The 22144-nt window shown below is 35.4% G+C and overlaps 1 protein-coding gene across 4 annotated transcripts in view; it reads right to left on the bottom strand.

Moving 5' to 3' along the window:
• TNFRSF19 (TNF receptor superfamily member 19) overlaps window positions 1-22144 on the bottom strand; it is a 59520-nt gene that overhangs the window by 20991 nt on the left and 16385 nt on the right. For all 4 annotated transcript variants that reach the window (XM_054216788.1, XM_054216551.1, XM_054216635.1 and 1 more), the window contains 2 exons: window positions 13848-14026; window positions 10437-10522 (listed from right to left, as the gene is read on the bottom strand). In XM_054216788.1, coding sequence (XP_054072763.1) covers window positions 10437-10522; window positions 13848-14026 — 265 coding nt within the window. The remainder of the gene's footprint in view (window positions 1-10436; window positions 10523-13847; window positions 14027-22144) is intronic.

The following is a 22144-nucleotide window of genomic DNA, read 5'->3' as shown; positions in this document are numbered from 1 at the left end:
AAAAGAAATCTTAATGAAGTTACTGAGAAGCTGTAACTACTTATTTTTTTCAGGTTACCACTGAACACAATAAAGTAAAAATTAACTGAAAAAATGTTTTGCAGCTTTACTGCAATGTATGCAATACTGGAATAGTTTTGATCAACCTAATGGGCAAGTTAAATAACAACGTTGTAAACCCACTCCATACAACAAACAGATAATTGCTTATAGCCACTGCAAGATTGGGCTAAAGGGGTAGCCACATTAGTAAGTGCACATAAGAAGAAAAAAAAAAAACCAAAACAAAAAAGCCATAGGAAATAGTACTTATGCAGTACAGGTCAAGATTAGCCCCTTCTCTGTAACTCAGGAACTTCAAATTCACTTTAATCTAGTGTAATTGAGCTAACCAGCTCTTACATTAAAAAGTAATGATTAAGTTAAATTTCTTGCAGACATTCTGTACCTAAAACAAACATGCAGTATGCCTCTGGCAAAGAAGGATACTAATTATAGGATTGACTCATAAGATGAAAGGTTGCACAAGTTACTACTAGAAACAAAAGTAGGGTAAACTGGTTTGAAAAAACATATTGAAATTCTCATACTCTGCAGTTAAGATGAGAATTTCATTTTCTAACTGTACTTAACAGTGTCAAGAAACAAAACTAAATATGCCTGCAAACTGCTAGTTCATACTTTAGATGAACGAACTAGAAGTAAATACTGCAGTTGCAAACTTCATCATTCTATAGACTAAGGAATTTTTTAACCTAATAACAAAGTGAAAAACTAACCTAGTAACAAAGCAAAAACATGCAAAACTAAGTATTTTGGTCACTCTCAGCTTTTTTTTGTTATATAAAACATGCTCTTAAATGGTTATCTAAGGATTCATTGCATTTTCAGGCAATAAACTCCTAACTTCACTCTTAATGCAACAATTCACTCCCTGATTTAAAAGGAATCATAAAAGAAACACATCACCAAGGCTCCAGACATCTGTGGGGAAGGATATGCAAGTTCAAAAGTAGTTTTGTATTTCAAACTGAAGCTTTCACTGGGATTAGCAGATAGGGTTGCCAGCTGTGAGTTAGAACAAAGATACGAAATCTGCCCTATACGTTACTGTGTACTGATTCAATATAACCATCTGAATGCCAGATGGGCACCACTTATGTGAAGTCCTACTGACAGCTGCATGAGATCATGATGTGAATCCATTAAATAAATGAAATTTAATTCAATTTATTCTAAAATCATAAATTGACATTTCCCTCTCAAGCTATACATTTTTCATCATATTATAGTAAGCAATGAGGAATGTATTTTTGAAGAGATTTATGCTGGTATTTTGTGCTTTTTATGAAATATGTTAATACATGCTTTAGTATATAAAAGTGGACTGCACATAAGTAGTGCAATTCTCATGCTGAAACCAGAAAGCCAATGCCTTTCAGTGCAATTGACCTTTGTCAAATATCACTTAAACTTCATACTACCTGCTTAAAACTTTACTGGATTATGATCATACATATTTTAGGTATTAAGTTTTCAGGGATTATAAAAAATAATGTTTAAAAACAACATTTCCATTTGTAATTTATTCTCTGATTTCCATTGTATGATGGAAGCCATTTACATTACATCTGCGTACTCTGAAAATAATTTAATAATTATATTGCTAACAGCTTTCTATAGTAGGGACGGTTAATCATAATCTTCTGTATTTTATATTATTTTTTTAGGGAGTAAAGCTTCTTTTATTCCAATTTTCCTGTTCCCCTCCACAATCATAATAAACGAACACCTTCAGGAGGCTTAGAAATTACCATTTGTTTTACATTATTTTCCTTTAAGTAGATTTTATGTTGTTGAAGAGTGCAGTAGGAGCTTATGCTACAACCTTCTCACTGAGTGCATTAGTATAGCTCCCTATTCACTACTAGGTCACTTGTTTTTATAAAATCAGAAAATTCCTTGTCTGAGGTCTCTGTTACTCTGTCAGCATGGACAGAAATTAGTTATCAGGGTCAAAAGGAATTAAAAGAGATAATTTACAATTCTGAAATTATTTTTAGCAGCCAGAAATGACAACTGTCACACCTATGGGGGACTGGCAACATCCCTTATGTTTCAAACACATCATAGTTAAGAACAATTAAAGACAAATTCCCTGTTCTCAGAAACCTGGCCTTCAGTGGCCAGGAAGGGAAAAGGAGTTTTCCCCCCCAGAGAATGCTAAATTGCCAGGAAGGAAAATTCTTTCGCAGATCCAGAGACTAGTATGATGCAGGCATTAAAGAAATGATCCACATGCTCAATGATAATCACCAAACACTCTGATCAGCATTCAGTCAACAAACCCAATTCAGCTCAATCCAGATAAATCCAGAACTTAAATGATACCGGTGCAGAATGGCAGGAAACGTTTGACAGTTAGCAAGAAAGCACTTCCTATTGATAGCCTTTTACAGCCTCAGGCACAGCTGTGAGGGTCAACCAGCACAAGGGTGGGACACAACCCCACAAATTCTGAGAAGAAACTTTATGGCAGCATCCCACCTACGTTACATCACAAGCTTGCACAAAGTAACAGCAGGAAAGAACTAGAAAGGGTTGTTTTGGTTTGGTATTTTTGCTCTGTTGGAAGAGCTACAGCATTCCTTCATTCGTCAGCTAGCAACAGAAGTAGTGATATTCATGAGTCTCTACCATCAGAGAGACAGTAAACTGTGAATCCTTAAAAAGTACAAATGTCTTAATTGGCATGTTGAGATAAAATGAGTATTCTACCACCTTATTTATCACTTACTAGCATCAACAGCATTTTGCATAAAATGTATACATATGACTGCCCTTGAATCAAAGGAAAGAGTATTATTTTCAGACCCACATAAAAAAAACTTAACCTTTACTTTTGCCAGGACAAAGTGAGGTTACAATATTGTTTATTTACTGAAAGATGGATGGTTTGCACTATTGGTGTATCAGTTTGGGCTTCCTTCTTCCATTAAGTAACACCTTTAACAGACAGATTTCACATACAAAAACCTTTTCCCCGTGGAACTTTCTATCTACATTTTGATCCAGAAGAAAGTTTCACAATCCGTCTCACATAGCCTTAATTATGGCAACATACGTGTAATCAATAACAGCTTCAATGAAGATCAGGAAATTTCTAAGACTCATTAGAATTGCTAAAGTTGTTCAGGTTACTATCCTTTTACTATAGACTCAAACAATAAATCTTTCATAACAGAGCACACATGCTACACTGAGTACTTCTGTTCTACAGAAGTTACTAGTAAGCAAATCAATTCATTAGAACAGCCCTCACACCTACAGTTTTGCAGCACTAAGCTATATTACATGCGATTGTAAGTCTTTCTGATAGAACAAATTTTCTTCTGTAAAAAGTAAACTGCATGGAACAAAACATTTAAGGACAGTGCAAGAAAGCGGACCGAAGTCTAACCGTTCAGACTGACTAGAAGCCCTGAGAGTTTTGGTTTCCAAATTTTGATTCCTTGGTAAAGTGTCTGGCTGGCTACAAAGAAATTCTGTTGGGTTTGGGAGTAGCACCTCCTTGCAATGTCATTTCAATACTTTTAAGCTAAATTTTCTTCTGTAGAAAATTTGATGTTTTGTTTTGTTTTTTCCATTGCATTTTGGAGCACACCGCAGGTTTTTTGTTTTTGGAGGAGGAACAGGAGTAGAGAGGATGGTGGACAGAAATGAGGGGAAACACTTCTGACCAGTTCTGTCTACTAACTGTAATACCTATTTAGTAATAACAAGCTACATAATGAAGTACTTTCATAGATACAGGCACAGAAATGAGAGGTACAGAAAACAGGAGCTAGTGACAGTCAGTTGGCAATGTATACGCAAAAAAAAAAGATAGGCAAGGAGAAAGTTTTGGAACATGATTAAACTACACAATGAATCTGAATCTAAACAGTAACATTTCAGAACTATTATAAGTAATTTTAGTTGTAACATCTCTGTTATTAAAAGAAGGAAAGATCTGCCCCCTCTTTGTTTGCAACTTTTTGTTTTAGGAGGGAAGCCCAACATGTAAAGTACATTCAGAACAGGAAGAAGCTGTTTGACTCTAAGTCATTCCCCAATGGGTCAGAAGCATCACAATTATCAAGGACAAGGAACTGAAAACATTCAGGTTTTCTAGGTTAACTCTCTTTGATCTACGATGAGTGAAAGAAATAAAATTGTGATAAAACTTTATAAGACATGAATAGCAATTCTCATCTCTCTGAAACACCTAGTCAAATTTATTTCAGACTTCCTGAAGATAAGTTACTCTACCATCAGGTCACATATGGAAAATATCATACTGACTTATTACATTTTTACAAAAGTGTACATTTCAGTTATGAGACAATGGAAAGCTAATGTCTCTGTAATAAACCAGTACTGATATTTATAAGCTAGGGATGCTATTAGCTATACCTAAATCGGCTGTCACTCCTTATGACTTTTATGAAAGGTTTATATAATATTCCAGCTGCTTTCTATCACCGTGTCCAACATGGCAAAGGGGATTATGAGAGATGCTGTGAGGTAACCCCAAATCGGAAAGAATACTGAAATAAGATAGACATATATGTTGGAATAAACCAAATAACTAAGAATGGTTTCACTCGTTATACATTTTCAGCTGCCAGTTGCCTCATATGCACATAAGCAGTCTACTTTCAAAGGCTGCTTTGCATTAGTAATACAAAGTTTACTGTATAAAGCAACCAAATAAAAATTACAGAAAAACTTAATAGCTGGAAAAACATTATCTAGATTCCGAGAGCTTTTAAATCACAAAATTCTGTAAACAGAAAGAAGAAAGTGATATGAGTAAATTAAAATTCCACTACGTAAACAGAGGAACTAATGTGGAATTGAACATAATCCAAAAACAGTTAAAATGCTATATTTATGTTTAATGAAATAATGTGAAAAACTCCAGCAAAGATGAGACAGTGGTAATTTTTCTCTTTTACCACCAGGTAAAGTATTTTAGAGAATACACATGTAACCAGCAAGCTCCCAGCCCCACCCTTACTTTTAATCTTGTGTTTTGTCACCCTACAATATTCCTCTGCACACTAATTTCTAGGGTTTTATCTTCTTTGTTCTGAAGTTTAGTCCTTGCATACCCCAAATATCCATTACCCTCACATGAAAGTTTACAAAAATCACAGATCCTAATCTTGTAAATGTAAATAAATAGATTTAAACCAAATCCTACTTTTCCTGTACTAGCTACTTTTAACACCAGGAAATACCACCATATTTTATCCCTTAAATAGCACCTTTCATTAGTGAAACAATATACCTTGTAGATTTAAAGAGTGAGACTCAGCTGCAGTTTAGGACACTTGCATATAATTCTCAGAAAAACAATTCTGTAAATATACAGAAGGAAACTACAAAAAAAAAACCTACAGAAGAAAACTGTACAGGGAGCTTTGCGATCAATCTTAGTGGAGGTAGTCAAAGTGTTGTAGAAGTTCCTTAAAGAAACAAAATTTAAAGCAAGTAAAATATAGGTGTCTCACATGAAAATGTAATATTTTCACTATGATCTGCTATATGTATTTTGTACCAACAAGCTGTAGTCTGTACTTTTATTCCTCATCTTAGTAAAAAATGTTTTCTAGTTTGAGATATTCTTTATATTTGAAACCACTATCACTGAAATCACTATCTCAAAAAATGCCTCATGGCAAAAAAAAGTAGTAATTTTAGACCTGATTGCAGGTTTATTTCAAAGGCACATGATGTTACAATCAAACTATAGACATTTCCACCACTGTGACTTATTCAACAAAACATTTCTGCTTCACTGAAGCAAAGAATGCATTTACTTCCTGGAACATGTAGAGGCTAGTTTCCCAAGCTCCACACAGAATGGTATCCCACCCCCATCCTTATCCCCCCCAGCTCTCCATGCTCTTTGCTTTGTGTCATGAAGACAAGCAGAAGTAGTCCTGGAGAAGGAAGAATGACTTTGGGTGGACATACTGTGCAAAAACTTATTTTTTAAAAAATATAATAGTACAGATAATTAAAAAAAAAAAAGAAAAAGAAAAAAGAAAGGACAAGGCTGCTCCTTTGGTGGTGTTTTGGCTGTAAAATGCTCTTGGAGCCTAGGTGTTCATTTCCTCTCTTCCTTGACTCTCACAATTTATTCCAATTTAACTGTTTGTGCAGCCAAATTCTAGACTGAATTTACACATAACAGGGGAACACCACTGACTGCAGATTGGTCCAGAAAGGAACAGTAGTGTGGAAGTGCGATGAACTATTTTTTTTTTTTTTAATACAGTTCGAAAAAGTTCAATGTCACAGGTTCTTCTGCTTAGCAGAAAGCCTGCCTAGAAGCTAAAGGATTCTGGTGACTCTGGTGCTGTTCTGCATTGTGAACTGAACAATACAACAGTAAACTCTTGTAGGAACTGCTGATACAGCCAAGTTGATAAAATAATTCCATCACTTTAATTTTCATCTGCCACCTTCTTATGACCAAAAGTATGGTTTCTCATGTTTTTTGCTTATTTGCTAAGACAGACTATCTGAAAACATAATGCTTGCTCAAAGAAAGCAATGGTATCTTTGGAAAACCTTCTGCTTCTTACCCCAGCCTTTCCCACATCTCTCCTTCACTTGTACCACCACAAGTGTTTCGGGGTTAACAAACTCATTAGTTTTAAAAATAACCTTAAGAAGGGATTATTTTAACTCTTTTAATATCATGGATGGATCCACTATCTAGCTTACTGAAGAGTTTCATTAACAGTTGAAGCATAATCATTGGGGCAGCACAACACTGGCCTGAGCAGACAGGAGAGTGAACTCTGCAAGCCTAAATTAGTGCCAAGAAAAAAGAATCATTGAACTGTATCTATGTTGCTGTTTCACTGCTGAACAGATACCAGTTTGGGACAGTCTATGCTACCTTCCATTTCAGAAATTACATCTCTGATTGACTGGGTTTTCAGCCTAGTTCCCAGTTCAAAGGACTCCTTTTCTATAATTCAGTTGAGAAAAAAAATGTCTTCAGGTGAGGAAAATGTCTTCAGTTTACAAAGTGAACACAAATAGTAATTTTAAAAACATGCTTTCATTTCTTATCTAATGTTTAGATGCTGACCCTATATATAGGATTGGTATTTACAGTTTATTTACCTGAACTAAGCAAATTAAAATATAACTATATCATTGTGTACTTAATTTTCTGACATCCTAAAAACACACATAAGTCATTGTGTCCCCTTTAAAGTTTACACAAAGGTGATAGCAATTCTCCCGGCCTCTAATACTCTCTTTACTTATTCATTATAGAATCCTTTCAACCTTGCCTCTAGCAATTCACAAACTCATTTTTTCGTCAGTAAATATTTAAACCAGATCTGTTTTAAAATGTCTACAGAAAGAAAGAAGATAAAAGCAAGTATTTAGATTTATAGCTAACTGGGTAATAATCAACTGCTACTAGTGCTGAAAGAACTTCATCCATGTCTCAGCTTTAACATGAACCTTTAGCTCAGGTAGGGGGCTGTGAGCCTTTGTGCCCTTATTGTAATGTTCTTAAGCAAACAAAAGATTGCCACACACCTCACAGGACAATTAATTCATTGAAACAGGACATTTAAACTTTTCCTTTTCATCTGTAATATAAGAGTTAGCTGCACTAATATTTGACTTTCTGTTTCACAGTAGAAAGAAAGAAGGATAAGAAAGGCAGACAATTAGAACTTAGTCTCTGATCATTGAGAACCTGCCCCATACACCTAATGGTCTGCCTCTATTTAACTTCAAGTAATGCAGTCTTAAACATCTTAACTATCAAAATATTTCACACACCATTACTTATACTTCCTTGCAGAATCGTGTTTTTGACTTAGTCTTAAAACTGAGATTTTCCGCCTATTTGATGTTAAGTAAAACTCAAACAGATTTCAGTTCATTTACCTACTATTGTAAGAATAACTTCCTAGGCTACTCTGAGGAAGGCACATACACTCTCCTGAACTGAGACAGCTTATATTAGAGACCTGAAGAACCAATGTACAAATTCTGAACAAAAGCCTTCTGAAAACCAGTGACATACGGTAATCACGGAAGGACTTCCTTCACTTAAGATTTTAATGGTTGGTTAGTATGTAAATAAAAAACATTTTAATGATTTCAAACTTTTTATTATTTCTTCTGTAAAAGCTGGAAATGCTTGCCGATTCTCACAACTTGCCACCAGAACTATGAAAAACAAGCAATTCCTTACGTTACTTAGTCAAAGGTTTTGTCACAGCTAGCCATGAGATTAGGGAACAAAAAAAGTCTCTAATCTGGATTTACCTCTACAATTTATGACAGAGAAAATGCTCTTCTCCCTAGGGCTGTCTGTTGCCCACTTAAAATTAGTAGTAGCTTCTTAATGGTTCAATTTAGAATCCAAGCTTGGTCTCAATTACAAAAGCCAAAGCACTATAAACTGAAAAGTTCTGAGTTATTTCAGAAGACTTAGTAACCATTCTTTCAACATCTTTTAAAAAACAAGATTTGTGATTTTGGAAAAGATGGAAGTATCCATATGAGTCACTAACTGCAGGCAAAGCAGAAAGATATAAGGGAGGGAATTTCTTCTTCTTCCCTGTCTTTGTGCCAGAGAGTAGAACTCATGTTTGAATAGCATGCCTTCTTAGAAGAAGGGAAAAACAAGAATAGGGGGAAAAATGCATAAAATGAACTCATGCATTAGCTATCCTAGATCAGAATAATACCATTGCACTTCAGATTTCACTAACTTTCTCTTTTTGTAGATAAAGAGAGAATAAAAACAAATGAAGGGAGTAATACTTAATTTGATCAATTGGGAGGATTACAATAAACGTACATATGCAATTGCCTGTTTGGGTTCAAACTCTGTCTGGAAATACCTTTTGCAACTCCTTGCATTTGAGGTGATTCGCTGCAGTAAATCAAGATCAGCATTTCATTCTTGGCATCAAACCTCAGTGTTTTCTATGAGGAAAATAACTTTCTCCAAACAATTTTAAGATATGTTGTCTACACTACAAAAATAGTTGAAAATTTTTTAATTTCCTTTCTAGGCTTACATCATACTTGGGCAGGAGTTACGGCTGCAAACACTGTAACTTATTTGACTTATTCTTTTTATAGAAGTCTGATTTACTAGTCTTTAATGTTGCCATCTTTAATGAAAATTAAATTATTATGATGCAGAGGTATATAATGAAATTCTCTCAAACTGTAAGAGAAGTGGACAGGAAGTCACATTTATAAAAAGTTTTACTATTAAAGATACTGTCTGAGAATCTGGTTTTGTAAATCTATTGCCCAAAAGACACTAAAACTAGAATGCAAGCATAACAAGGAGGTTTGGCTCATTTGAAAAAAGGCTACCTAAGCAATATATGAAATGCTGAAGAATCCTTATTTCATTAAATTTAATACAATACAAAGCTATTTAAACGTATGATTTTAATGCACAATAGCATATACTTGATTATATTTTAATTTAGCACAATTAAAAAAGAAAGAATGTTTATATGAAACAATGTATCCTTATTAAAGTAGCATGAAGCATTTCAGGAACTAGACAATTCATTCTCCCTATAAACAATTGTTTGGAATAGAGAAAAAAAACAACCCAAAACATAACTTCACAGTTACAGAAGCGACAAGTAAACCCAAGGTTTTCCACAAGATTATGTTGAATCAATTTTATTTTTCATATTATAAAGCAGACAGCAATAAAGGAAACATGAATAATTCACTCCTTTTATTAAATTAAAAACTTAATAGGATGTAGACCATCAACAGCCTTGGAAGAAGTAGTAAAAAGGCTTCTGTTGCAGAGTAAAGAGGGCCTCTCCTATTAAAGAGATTCTGATCCTCTCATTGGACAAAAACAAATAGAAAAACTGATTACTCATTGCCTTCTTCATATATAGATATTTATCTATATTGTTCTCTCTCGCTGTAACCTTAATACAAAAGTTATTTTCAAAGGTATCAACAAATTACCTCTTTTGGGTGTCAGGAAAGAATTCATACTCACTGAGGCCTACCAGATAGCAGGCAGAGGGTCTAGGAAGACTGGCTTTCTTTTGGCATTAACACAAACAAGAAATTAAAATGAATATGACAACATCAGAAGCAGAGTCAAGGCTGCCTAAACACGTGGTATTACGAAAATGTTTATCCTCAAGTGACTGGTCATATGAGGGAACCTTGCAATAATAGTGCTGGACCTGCTGAAATGTATTAACAAAATCATTTACTAACCAGAAAACAAGCCTTTAAAAGAATTCTTCATAACTGTGACTGTCATTTTTTGCCAAGATTTCAAGTTAAAACAAAAAACATTCTGAAGCCAAATCCCACTCCAACAGGAGGAAAACAGCACTTACAGTGAGGCTCATAGGGAGGAGGAGGATCACCACAAGGAACACACTCCATGTCTTGAAAGCCTCCAAGCTTAGTCTTCCTATAAAATCTAGAAGATATAGGAATGAAAAAAACCAGTTAATCAAAACCAGATATTTTGCCTCACAAAATTGATCAGATGTTTTAACAGAATGCTCTATAACTGCAAGCTTTTGTCAATCTGTGTCCCAATGCAAACTATCAAGAAATAGAAGAAAATAAAAGCAAACAAAAGTACAGTAGATATTAATAGTACATCAGTAGATCTAAAGTTAATTGCCAAAAAATTCTAAACCTGTTAGACCAAATGCATAGTCACTATAATCTTATATTCACATAAGAAGTAAAGAATTCTGGAGATTTCAGACAGAAATCAACTTCCCGTTTTTCTCATAGATCACAGCATGCAAGACAAGTATGATGAACTCACATTATGCAAGCTTATTTACACATTTAAATGTAAAAGTGAACTGATTAATCTATATAACTCTTCTGAAAGAAACAAGATATTGCAAGGTTATTATCACCACTAACAGTATATAATGGACCAGACATCAATGCTTTCTAGTTAAAATCCTTAAGATATCCTCTAGCTCAGAGAAGGAAAAATCACTCATAAATTTGTTTATTTATGTACTTGTACAGAAGGGTGTCATCCTCCCTCCCAAAAAAAAAGAAGTTTTAACATCCTGTGTGACAAAATCTTCAGAAAATAAGATTACTCTGATCATTTTGTAGTACAGCAGAACAGTAAAAATGGCTTTTTAGAACTATATTTTAACAAACCAACAATCCCTCCCTGGCTCTTCCTTCTCCTCTAGGAAGATCTTCACCACCAACGAAAATCACAACGTGCACGCACTGTGAGTGCAAATCAATGAAGTGACCACAAGTCCCAATCTACATTATCCAATTCTCCACTTTGTTTCCATATTTCACTTAAATGTATACTTTAAAAATTCTAGATAGCAAGCATTTCAAGGTATGAAAAAATAGATATTGCAAACAGAAGTATCAGTCAGATGGTTTAGATAAATAATAGCAATGGAAGGCCACAGGCAGTAACAGGAAAACAACAGAACAAAACTCTAAAGCAAACTAACCATTCCTAACCAAACTACTAATTTTTAAAGAAATTAATGCAAAGACATTAAAAAATATAAATAATGGCTATCGTACTCAAGGAGACTTTTTATTCTAAAGACCCTTCAAGAACTTTACTATTGAGTTTATGTTTGAAGAGCTTACTGACTACAGTGACAGGAAAAAGCCTACATTCTAAACCAGGGAACAAGAATAGCACCAAATTAAAAACCAGAACTTCAGAGTGTTATATCTCAAATTTGTATGAGAGTATGACATCCTCTAAAGAACTTATCTACAACAGCTCCTTAATCAAGTAGGTCAGTCTGTCTTTCAACCAGTCATTAGTACTAAGCTAGAATCAACAGCTGTGGTCTGTTCAAGATGAGTATGTGAATTAAGTGTTTTCTGTAGTGGTAGTGGCACATTAAATAAAAGGTACTAACTCTACTGATGTTGAATTATTAATATTGTAAATGCCAATAAAGTATGAAGACTGTATCAGCTAAAACAAACAGCTTTCCAACTGCTCAAGAAACTCATGCTTTAACAATGTGAACAGAAAAAGATTCATAGGCTGTAAGACTGAAGGGGCTACTGTGATCATTTACTCTGAATTAAATGTGTTAGTATTTGTTTTTAGCTGACATGATGACTGTAGTGTTTTGAACCTGAATCATAGGGAATGGCGTGTTGGAAACCCATGCAAAACAGAAATAAATATGATTGCTGAGAGGTAAAACATTAGCTAAACCATTCGGTTTGGCTAGCTATATCCTCCATTCACGTAGACAGCATCTAGACTGATGGACAGGTAAGAGTGGTGGTGTGTTCTACAGTTCTGTTCCCAAAAACATCCAGACCAGATGACCTCTGACTCCCCCAGCCATGACTCCCTCCCTCCTCATGTTTCCAACCTTGCTGCCAGTAAAAGCAGGTTGTGGAAACAGCTCTCATTTTAACACGTACCCGACACACGTATCTAGAACACATTCTAGACCAGAATATTGAGAAGCATTCCCAGGTCCTCCAGTTTAGAGTTACCCTTAATTCTTGTTTTATTCTGGTTTCTTTTTTGTTCCTTTCTCCTCTTCCAAAATTTAGCTTATATTGTTTACACCATAAGAAGAAAATCTTCCTGCTGACAGCCAAATAAGCCCTACAATACATATATGTATTAATCGGCAATAAGAGCATAAATCAATCCGCCGTGTGGCTGCAGGCAGTATCAAAAGTGGTTGTGAGTAAGATCTGATGCCTGGAGTTGCACCTTCTTATACCATGACTTAAACTAACATTAGTTATGAAAGCTTTACTATGTGTTTTTAAATTAAAAGACCTCATTTCTATCTTGAGAAGAATAACTGTAGGAACTTAACAGCCTTCAGGTATTTGATAGCTAGTATTAAAAAAAAAGTATATAACAATAAATAAAATAAAATTGCTGAGATATATATAGGAAACAAATGTATGAATTTTAAGCATCTCCGAGATACGCACCCCGAAAATACAAAGGCTGTTACAATTGCAAATCAGTTTTCATAACCTACTCCTATTGATTAAACTACCAATCCATAGTTCAAAAAAACATCATAAATGCCTTTTAACAAATTCATGGCAGGCATTTATAATAGAAGAACTTGGACACAATGTAAAAGAATAGCCTTTTAGAGATCTTAACACTTAATACTACAAACAGAGAAGATTAGCAACAGCAATCTGGGATGACTGGACAACAAACTAAGCACACATCTTGATTTATAACAGCAGTTTCAGTGAGTCTACAGAGTGTTATGATTTGTTCCAAAACAATTCTTTCAGATCCATTTATGATTCTCAGCCAGGATAACACTCTATGAATTTACCAATATAGTAAAGGAAATTCAGGAGCATAAACCACAACCACCAATATATAAAAATATACATGCATAAGAATTACTAGGCATTGACCTAAGGAGGGAGAAAAAAGCAAGCAAATAATGTGATCAGTCTTCAAGAAGGCAACTGTGTATGTTTCCAAACATTTAATTCTTTATAACAATGAAGTAAGCCACAAGTAACACTCAATATTTTGAAGTATTTTGCTCATGTGCTGTATAGACAATACTCTCATAGATCGCATAGGTAATTATCAAACCATTTTTATAGATGAGATAATTAAGACTGCAATTCTGAAATGTAAATTGTTGTCAAGGCCAAGATTAGAACCTAGGACCTTCATACATACATTTATCTGGAAAACATGAACAAGCAACTGTCAATACAAATTAGTTTTGAATTTATTCAAGTCTCATCTTCAGAAATGGACTTACCCTGGTAAACAGTCTCCACATAGCGCATTGCTGGTGGCAGAACAGTTAGCCTTCTGAAACCGGTTAACTAATGCACAATCCAGACAAGGCTTGCACTTCTGAAAGCCCCAGTCTTCCTTGAATCTGTTTGGTCTGCATGTCATGCACTGTGCATCCTCCCCATATCCAAAGCCGCATTCCTGTAGGGATTAACAAGCAATAGCAAGCTATTCAGTCTCTGAAAGCGTGAACAAGAAGAGAATGCTGGGATAAAATGAAGACCTAGTGTAATTATTACTGAGAGAGTAGGTCTTTCTAAAGACAAAAGCCATCCTTTCAGCAAGTTCAAATGTGTCTTCCACTGCTAATAATCTCCCTTACTTCTATAAGTAATACTTAGTCATCCACTTTATTCATGAAACCACTGTGTATTTGAATGATAAAGGGCTTCAAGGACTCCCACAGTTTCATTATTACTAGCTTATGGTAGAATTATTGAGCTGTCTGTTTTTTAATTAGGTCAGTCATGTGAAAGTGCAGAAACTGGGACAAGTGAAGTATAAAGGCACTTACTCAGTTACAAAAACAGCAAAGAAGCACTTTGATATTAAGGTTCATAGCTAAGGTGAACAAAGTTAATTGCCGAAGAGAGTGCACTGATCTTCAAAGGCTTAGAATTTCTGTTACCAAATAAAACAGAACTGGTTAATGACCATCAGCTAGGCACAAAACGTTGCTTAGCCACTAAGAATTTCAGAAACTCAATCTGCTCCAGTTTCAACGGTTCTTAAACTGCCCTGCAGATCACAGGGAGGCATGACATTTTACTATACAAGAAACATCGTTATGGTTGGTTATTTACCCCAAATTTAGCTGTTTAAAGACATTATTTCCATTCATTTGCAAAAGGACACCTAAGACAAATGACAGGCTGCAAAGACAAATGCTTCACACAAAAATATGTAATAGTTTGGGGGCTGCATTCTATGAACCGATCATCAAGAACTATCAATCTATTGCATTTTTATGTCACTATTTCTTAGAGTTATCAAATTGCTAAGAGTTGCTATTCTCTTTTCTCATCTGAATATCCTATTTTTTTTTTTTTTGCAGTACCTTGGAGTTAGATTTGATGTATTTAGTGACACACCGCAAAACAGCTAGAGGGATACAACAAATTGCTGGAAAGGACTTACTGGGAAAGAAGTAGGTGGGAAAGGCACAATGTGGGGATCACCTCCTCCAGTATGTCGTCTCAGAGGAAGAATAGGGCATCTTCCCAGTGAGAAAACTGTAGGAAATCTTCAGCTGTGGCAACTTAAGAGAAGGTTTCCACCAGTTTTGTCCACAACACATGCATGTTCGATGCATATAAATAACTTATTCCACAGTCACCTACCTATGTAAATCTGCTGCAGTAAAAAAGTTTTGAGCCTTATAAACAGACTCAGGATTCTCCAAGGTTTTGCACTGAGAAAGCATCTATGGAACAAGCTCTGTGATATAGTTGGCCAATATGTATTTTACACTGCCTCTAATTTGCAATGATAAAGTAATAATAAACAACTTCAGATGCATTTTACTGGACATGCTAAGAATTTTCAATTTTCCTTTATGTTAAGAATATCTTTACTATCCTCTGAAGAAGAACAAGCACTCAAGTACACAGAAAATGAACAATTCTAAGAAAGCAACTACAAATGGTCACTAAAAATAGTCTTCTTCCTCTGTCTCTAGACCCAGGAATTTTAAAAATAAGTTTTAATTTTTGGTTTGTTTTTTAGCTGAAATGTAGTTTCTTACTATTGACTATTATTCAGATTAAGGAGCAGACAGAAAAATCATTGCAGTTAGTACTAACAAAGAAGCATACTACAGTTTCATACACTGTACAGCACATTCCTCCTGTGAGATATTGACCCTAAATAAAGCTCGTAGGCAAAAGGGGATAAAAATATTTCAGTGTTTTTAAAAATTTACTTCAGCCATAGAACATTTTCTACCATTTTATTTCAAACCTACCAGTTTCTGCTAGGAATCAGTGCCAAAACAATGAAGATTCTAGCAGTTCTATTTTATGTCACCTAAAAATATCTTACTGTGTTCAGTTTTACACTCAATTTCATTTATGCAATTGTGAGACTGTATACAAAGCTACATGATCTAACACCAAGGACTGGAACCAGACTAACTTCTGTCAGGAGATTTTGCTCTTCCTAAGCCTAAATAAAATTTTTCATTGAATCTCATTATTCCTCAACACATTATTTCTAAATACCTACTCTTTACTCTTTCTGTTTAGATCAGCCAAATACTAATGTTATAGGATTTATTATATAGCTTAGTCAAACCATACATATTCGTATCTTTTGATAAATCATTTGGAATGAGTCCCTCCCCAGTCCTAGTAAACTTTCAAATATAAGGCTTAAATTAACTTAATTATAAGTTTTCCTTTCCAGACTACCTTTGAAGTTTCAGATTAAAAACAAACAAACACCAGGAAATAAAGTTAGAACGAAATGCCTTCAACTCACTGGTCCAAACCACCAAAGCTTGAGTAAATTGTTTCTCGCTCTATCAGATCTGCTTTGCTATAGTTGGATGTATGGATACATCTTAGTGGTCCTTTGTAACGTGGAATGGTTTACTTTAAAGCTATAAAAATGGTGGATGCAATATAAAGAAATCTTCTGCCCAAGGAATTTACAGTCTCCAGTCTTTTCAAAGATGGCTTCTAAGTCCTTGCCAGAAATTCTGCAGATATAATCCATAACAACTACAGCTTTATGTACGTGCTTTTTATGTTCACATAATATTTGAGGTAGTTAACTGCCTGGCAGGTGCAAATAAATATTTAAGCTTGTAAACCAGGCAGAACTTCAAACAGATCTGCACTCATAATTAACCACATTCCCAAAACTGAAGGATATGATTTAGATGATGGATTCAAATCCTTTGAAATCTTGGACTTTTAAATCCTGTTAAATTATAAACAGTCCAGCAAAGATATAAAAAAATCAACTGTTCATCTTTTATCAGTACATGTGCAAAACTGATGTGCACCAATTTTATTAGTGCTCTATTTATTAAGCTGTCAAGCTCCCCTCATCCTTTCTATCCTCCCACTCGTATTTTTAAAAGAGGGCTCATCTCCTGTGGCAGTTCACCTCAGGACTGCAGAAAAGAGAAATAAGACTTGTAACCTCATTTAGCCAGATTTCAAAAAACCTTTTTCTTTTTATTTCTGTGCTAGAAAAAAAAAAAAAAGAGCAGGTAAATATACACTATATTTATTTCTCCTATTGTGAAGCTTATTGTGAAGAACACTTAGCCCACTTTTCCCTTTCCACTTCCCCTTTTCAATGGTACCAGGTAACATTAATGAAAAATTTCTCTCTCAAATGATACACAGTAAAAGCCATGAAACCCCCAAACTAATTTAGAAAACTGCATTAAAATTAATAAAAAAAAATCCTCAAAATTCAAATGCAATTATACTTTCTGGGTATTTATACAGATTTCACTACCAAAGTATCATGACATCTCATTACCTTTTTGTATGTATCCCCAGAAGAACTTTTTTCAGAAGTGAGTTTCACTAAGGTATTAAGATGACTAGTCAAGACCATGTAGGAATCCGTAGCAAGCTAGTTAACTAAACTCATAACTTAGGTTCAAGCTAAAAAATATTAAAAGCATACAATAATACAGACACCTCTTAAAGTATTACCTTGGCAGTGTTAACATGTTCTTTTGGTATATACTACCCAAACACTGACTCAGACAGAACCACCAGAACTACAGCAGACCATAAAGGGTAATGGAGTTAAGTGGTATGGGTTTTCCCTAAAAGTTGAATGCAATGCAGAAAGTAAATGAAGAATAAATTAGATTTTAAACTTCTTTCAATTAAAATAACCTCAAATTTCATTAAAAAAATGCTTTCAGGCATTATTAAGATCGTAATCTGCAAGCACATTTTAGAATTTGTTTCTAGTTCCACTGATTATCCACAACCTACGTAAGTCCCTAGATAGTACAGCACAGAGAAGTTCCACTTAGGCCACGATGATTACAATAATATTTGGGTATTCTCAAGAAAAAGCCTTCCAGTCATTGAGACGCTTTTAACTGATGTCAGGTCATATAACAGGTTGCAGCACTACACTGGCACTGGGAAATTAAGTTTTTAGTAATATCTTTGAGTACATGGCCTTGTCAAATAGCACAGTTTTAGCTCCCAAGAGTATCTTAGGCTTTGGATTAGCCTCATCTAGAATCCAATAATCAGCCATATCTATCAGCAGAAATCTCTTGAGCAGGACAGGCTGCAAGACTGTGCTCCAAACATGTCAAATTTAGCTGCTGTGGCAAAGTGCAAAGTTAGTGCCAGAAAAGTTTCACGCTCAGTGAATAAGATTTGACATGCCACATGCAGCTGCTCTAGCTTCCAGGAGACTGATCCAGAAACACATGTTAGCCTCTCCTGACCTGAGATATGGCAGGCTTCTTCACATCTTGCTTTGAAAAGTTACTAAGTGACTGCTAAACATGGTAGCAGCTGCTCTCAATAACTTCACTGGGACATGTCAGACACAGCACACCACCTCTCATGTTGTGTATGAGGACTGTTGCATTCAGGAGTAGAAACAGTACCTTCCTGTTTAATTCACATTTCCTTTTCTGAGCCAAGATGTAGGTCTCCTTTTCCTTCATCATACATCTGGTGCAAGGAAGCAACCTATGACATGTAGCCCTGCCTCAGCAACCATCAAGCTCCCTCTGCCCCATAAGCTCTCTGCACAGCAGCAGTCTCTTGGGGACACTATTTATCATCATGTATTTGGTGGCAATGCTGGCTTAAGGCACTCTCTCCCTTTCACCTCTGCTTTTTCTTCTTTGTCATACACTGTCCTCAACTGTACTGATACAACTGATTAGGAGGCTGAGCTGTAAATCTGACCACAGGAGTGATCCAGGTTAAAAGTGATCAGTTTCGTGATCCGTTCCATTGTATGCCCTAACTATCCCAGTTTATTTTTTTCTGCATTAATTGTGATTTATATAAATTTGAATCATATATAAGGTTTGATTTATACAGAAACACGTTACTGGTAAGATAGGACAAAAAAGGCTGTTACTATCAAGCCACACCAATGACTATTCAGGTACTGGCAACTTGCAGCCACTTAAAGAATGAAAGATATTAAATCACTTGCTTAACCACATGATGCTTTGTTTCCTACTAAATGAATGAGAAATGAAATAATGCTGAGCCACACGAAGCAAACACTTCCTTCTGAATCGACACAATCATTTCAGTCTCCTACCCTAGAAGAAAACACTGCTTAAAAAAACCCCCCAAAACCCAGAGAACAACCCCAAACAAAAACCCCACATGCTTAAAATCAAGCTATTTTAGTGGTTCAGAGGCTTCACAAACATTACCAAGGACTCACGTTAATGAGAAAAGGCTACATTATTTTTTTAAATGAACAAATAGAAGCAAACAGGAGAAGCAGCTTTCATTCATCAATGCTTAATTGTTGATAAAATAACAAAGCTGGCTTTCTTATGATGACAATATGTTAAAAGTACTTTATAAAAAATGCAATCAACAGAAGAGATCAGTGGATTTTAGTTCTAAGTTAATGCAACATCTGTAGCGCCCTGTTAGAACAGTTGATAGGGAATCAGAAAGGAAAAGTTGAGGGTGTACTCTTTTTTCTTATTTTAAGGAATAAAGAATTACTTCAAAAATGTTCCTGAAAAAGAGAGCCCCACTAAACTGTGACAGCAAAAGCTGTAAAGAATAGTCTAGATTCAGAACTAGTTATATGAGATAAGGCTGGGGTTGTTTTGTTTTTTCATGGTATAAAGGGTGCCTGAAGTCGCTTATCTATGCAGACAGGAAGGTCAATCCAATAGATTGAGCACCAGTTTGCAACTAAAATTAAACACTCATCATAGAATCACAGAACAGCCCAGGTCAGAAGGAACCTTGAAAGAATATCTGGTCCAATCCTTCATGGGACAGGGAGCTGAGATGAGATGATCTAGCACCATGTACAATTGCATCTTTGCAAGTGATGGAGTCCCGGGGAGGTTGTTCCGGGGAATGATTGTGCTCCCTGTAAAAAATTTCTTTCTTATATAGAGATAATACCTCTCTCATAAAATTTGTACCTGTTGCCCCTTGTCTTGTCCATGTGGTGCCTTGTAAAGAGAGAGACTCCATCCTCTTTTTCCACTCTGCGGCCTCTGGCTTCTCTGTTCCACCAAAAACTCCCTGAGTTACCACAGTCAAGCTAATTTTTACATGAGACACTAGCATAGAAATCAAGAAAAGGCAACAGGATTTCCCAAACTTAGAAAGGCGATATGAAATGCTCACGTAGTATAGCAACAAAGGTCACATAAATAGTTCAAGTTAATAGCTGTAAAAATAAGTATATATACACACACGTGTATATACATATATGGATATATACACACCCAGGCGGTATTTTGCCAAGCACACTTATCCATACTGTTGATGCAAGACTGTGGTATATCTGAGTGTATCCGTCAACATGGGAACAGACTGGACTGTCACACAGTACCAGACTAGGCTTTAACCATACCTTAGGTCACCTATGCAGCCTGTGTTAGTAAGTCTGATCTTCAGGTGCCACTGTGTCTTCCCTTATGTGTAGGGACAACTAATGACTGTTGACTTCACTGGGTTTTATAAAGCCACAATAAAAACCCCACTGAAGTTTAAAAAAAACCCCCAGATATCACAATTAGGTAACGATGTATTAGTTTTTATTTCTATAACATCATGTGCTCGGTTTAACAAAGGCAAAAGTAGGAAAGAACTTGCACAAGTGTACTTACGCTCTAAACTGGTTGCTGATCAATTCAGTGGCACTGTATTTAAGTCATAGTACCCATCTGTACCACCGTACTTACCGTTTTTATCTTGAGAGCTGCGGTTTTTCTTTCACAGTGTTTAGACTACCAACTCTACTTGTCTTTTGAAAGGAAGGCAGTTGCTATTTTTGTCTAGTTAGTAATAACGAGAAAGGAATCTACAGATTTAGATTGTAACTAAGATGAAGTAGTTTCTCATAAATAAGAGCGAAGCGATGGCTCTACAGTCCTTGATATTGGACCTGTCTCCTTCAGCTTACTCAGCAGTAGAAGCTCAACCTGAACTGAGTTTTGAGGGAAGGAAATAGGGACGTATGTTTACATCAGCCATTCACATGGTCCACTGCTGCATGACCCAATAGCTGACCTTTTGTATTCAACAATATAGGCTGAGGTTTTTTTGTTACTAACATAAAAAAGAAACCTGTCAGTCAATTGCTTAAAACACTTCAGGGGGCAACCGAACAAAAACACTCACTGATAACAGTGTATTTTACTATATACTTAGACATACAGTCATGCTCACACACCCAGCAGCATATCTAGTTTTATCCATGAGCACTAAATATTTGATAGGAAAACAAACACACTATTTGTTATTAAGAAACTGTTATTAAACTACAGCATAATTACATTACTGCTTTCTCACATGTAAAATAACCAAGCAAACAAAACTCCCCCTGTGCTGCAAATTACTCCAAGTATATCATTAAATCCCTTTTCCCTTTGTGTTCTGACCTTTGACTTAACATACTTTGTTGCTTCAAGCTGTAGTTCAGCAAGACTATGCTCAACTGCGTTTCAGTAACAGCCGCAGCATCACATCCTTCACTATGATTCACAGAAAACTGTACCTCTATTTACAAAGGAAATTATGCTTCCTCTCACATTTAGGTTTGAGAAAAATCTATTTAGTTATTTCAGTTCTAGTGTAGTAGCAAAAAAAATAGTAGTTGAAAGCCTATTCATGTCTTGGAGAAGTCATTGCTTACACACTGAAATTGATTAAGCATTCATATTTTCAGAAAAAACTAGTCCTAAGAATTGGGACTATCCGAGTTTAAACAAAAATAGTTGAAGTAAAAACACTGCTTGCAATAGTACACTATTCAAGTTATGACCTTTCTATTGTAGTTTAGCATTTCTTTATTAAATTGAAAGAAAACTGTAAGTAATGAAGGCATTAGTTTTTATGCTTCTGGTTTTTATTTGCCACCTAGATAAGTATGCTACATCAATGCATATAATACTGCTTTAGTAGGACCACTGGTAAGAAGTGCCATATTTACAGGTGCCTTTATAAATTAAAACACCCCCCAGAACCTTTCAGTCCTCAAATTTAAGGTCAATCTGAAAAAAAAAAAAACAAAACATCCAAACAAAACCACATCCATACCGTT

Source organism: Rissa tridactyla, chromosome 1, assembly GCF_028500815.1.
Source record: "Rissa tridactyla isolate bRisTri1 chromosome 1, bRisTri1.patW.cur.20221130, whole genome shotgun sequence".
NCBI lineage: Eukaryota > Metazoa > Chordata > Aves > Charadriiformes > Laridae > Rissa > Rissa tridactyla.
Note: the sequence above shows the minus strand (reverse complement) of the source record. Positions and strands in the feature narration are given on the sequence as shown.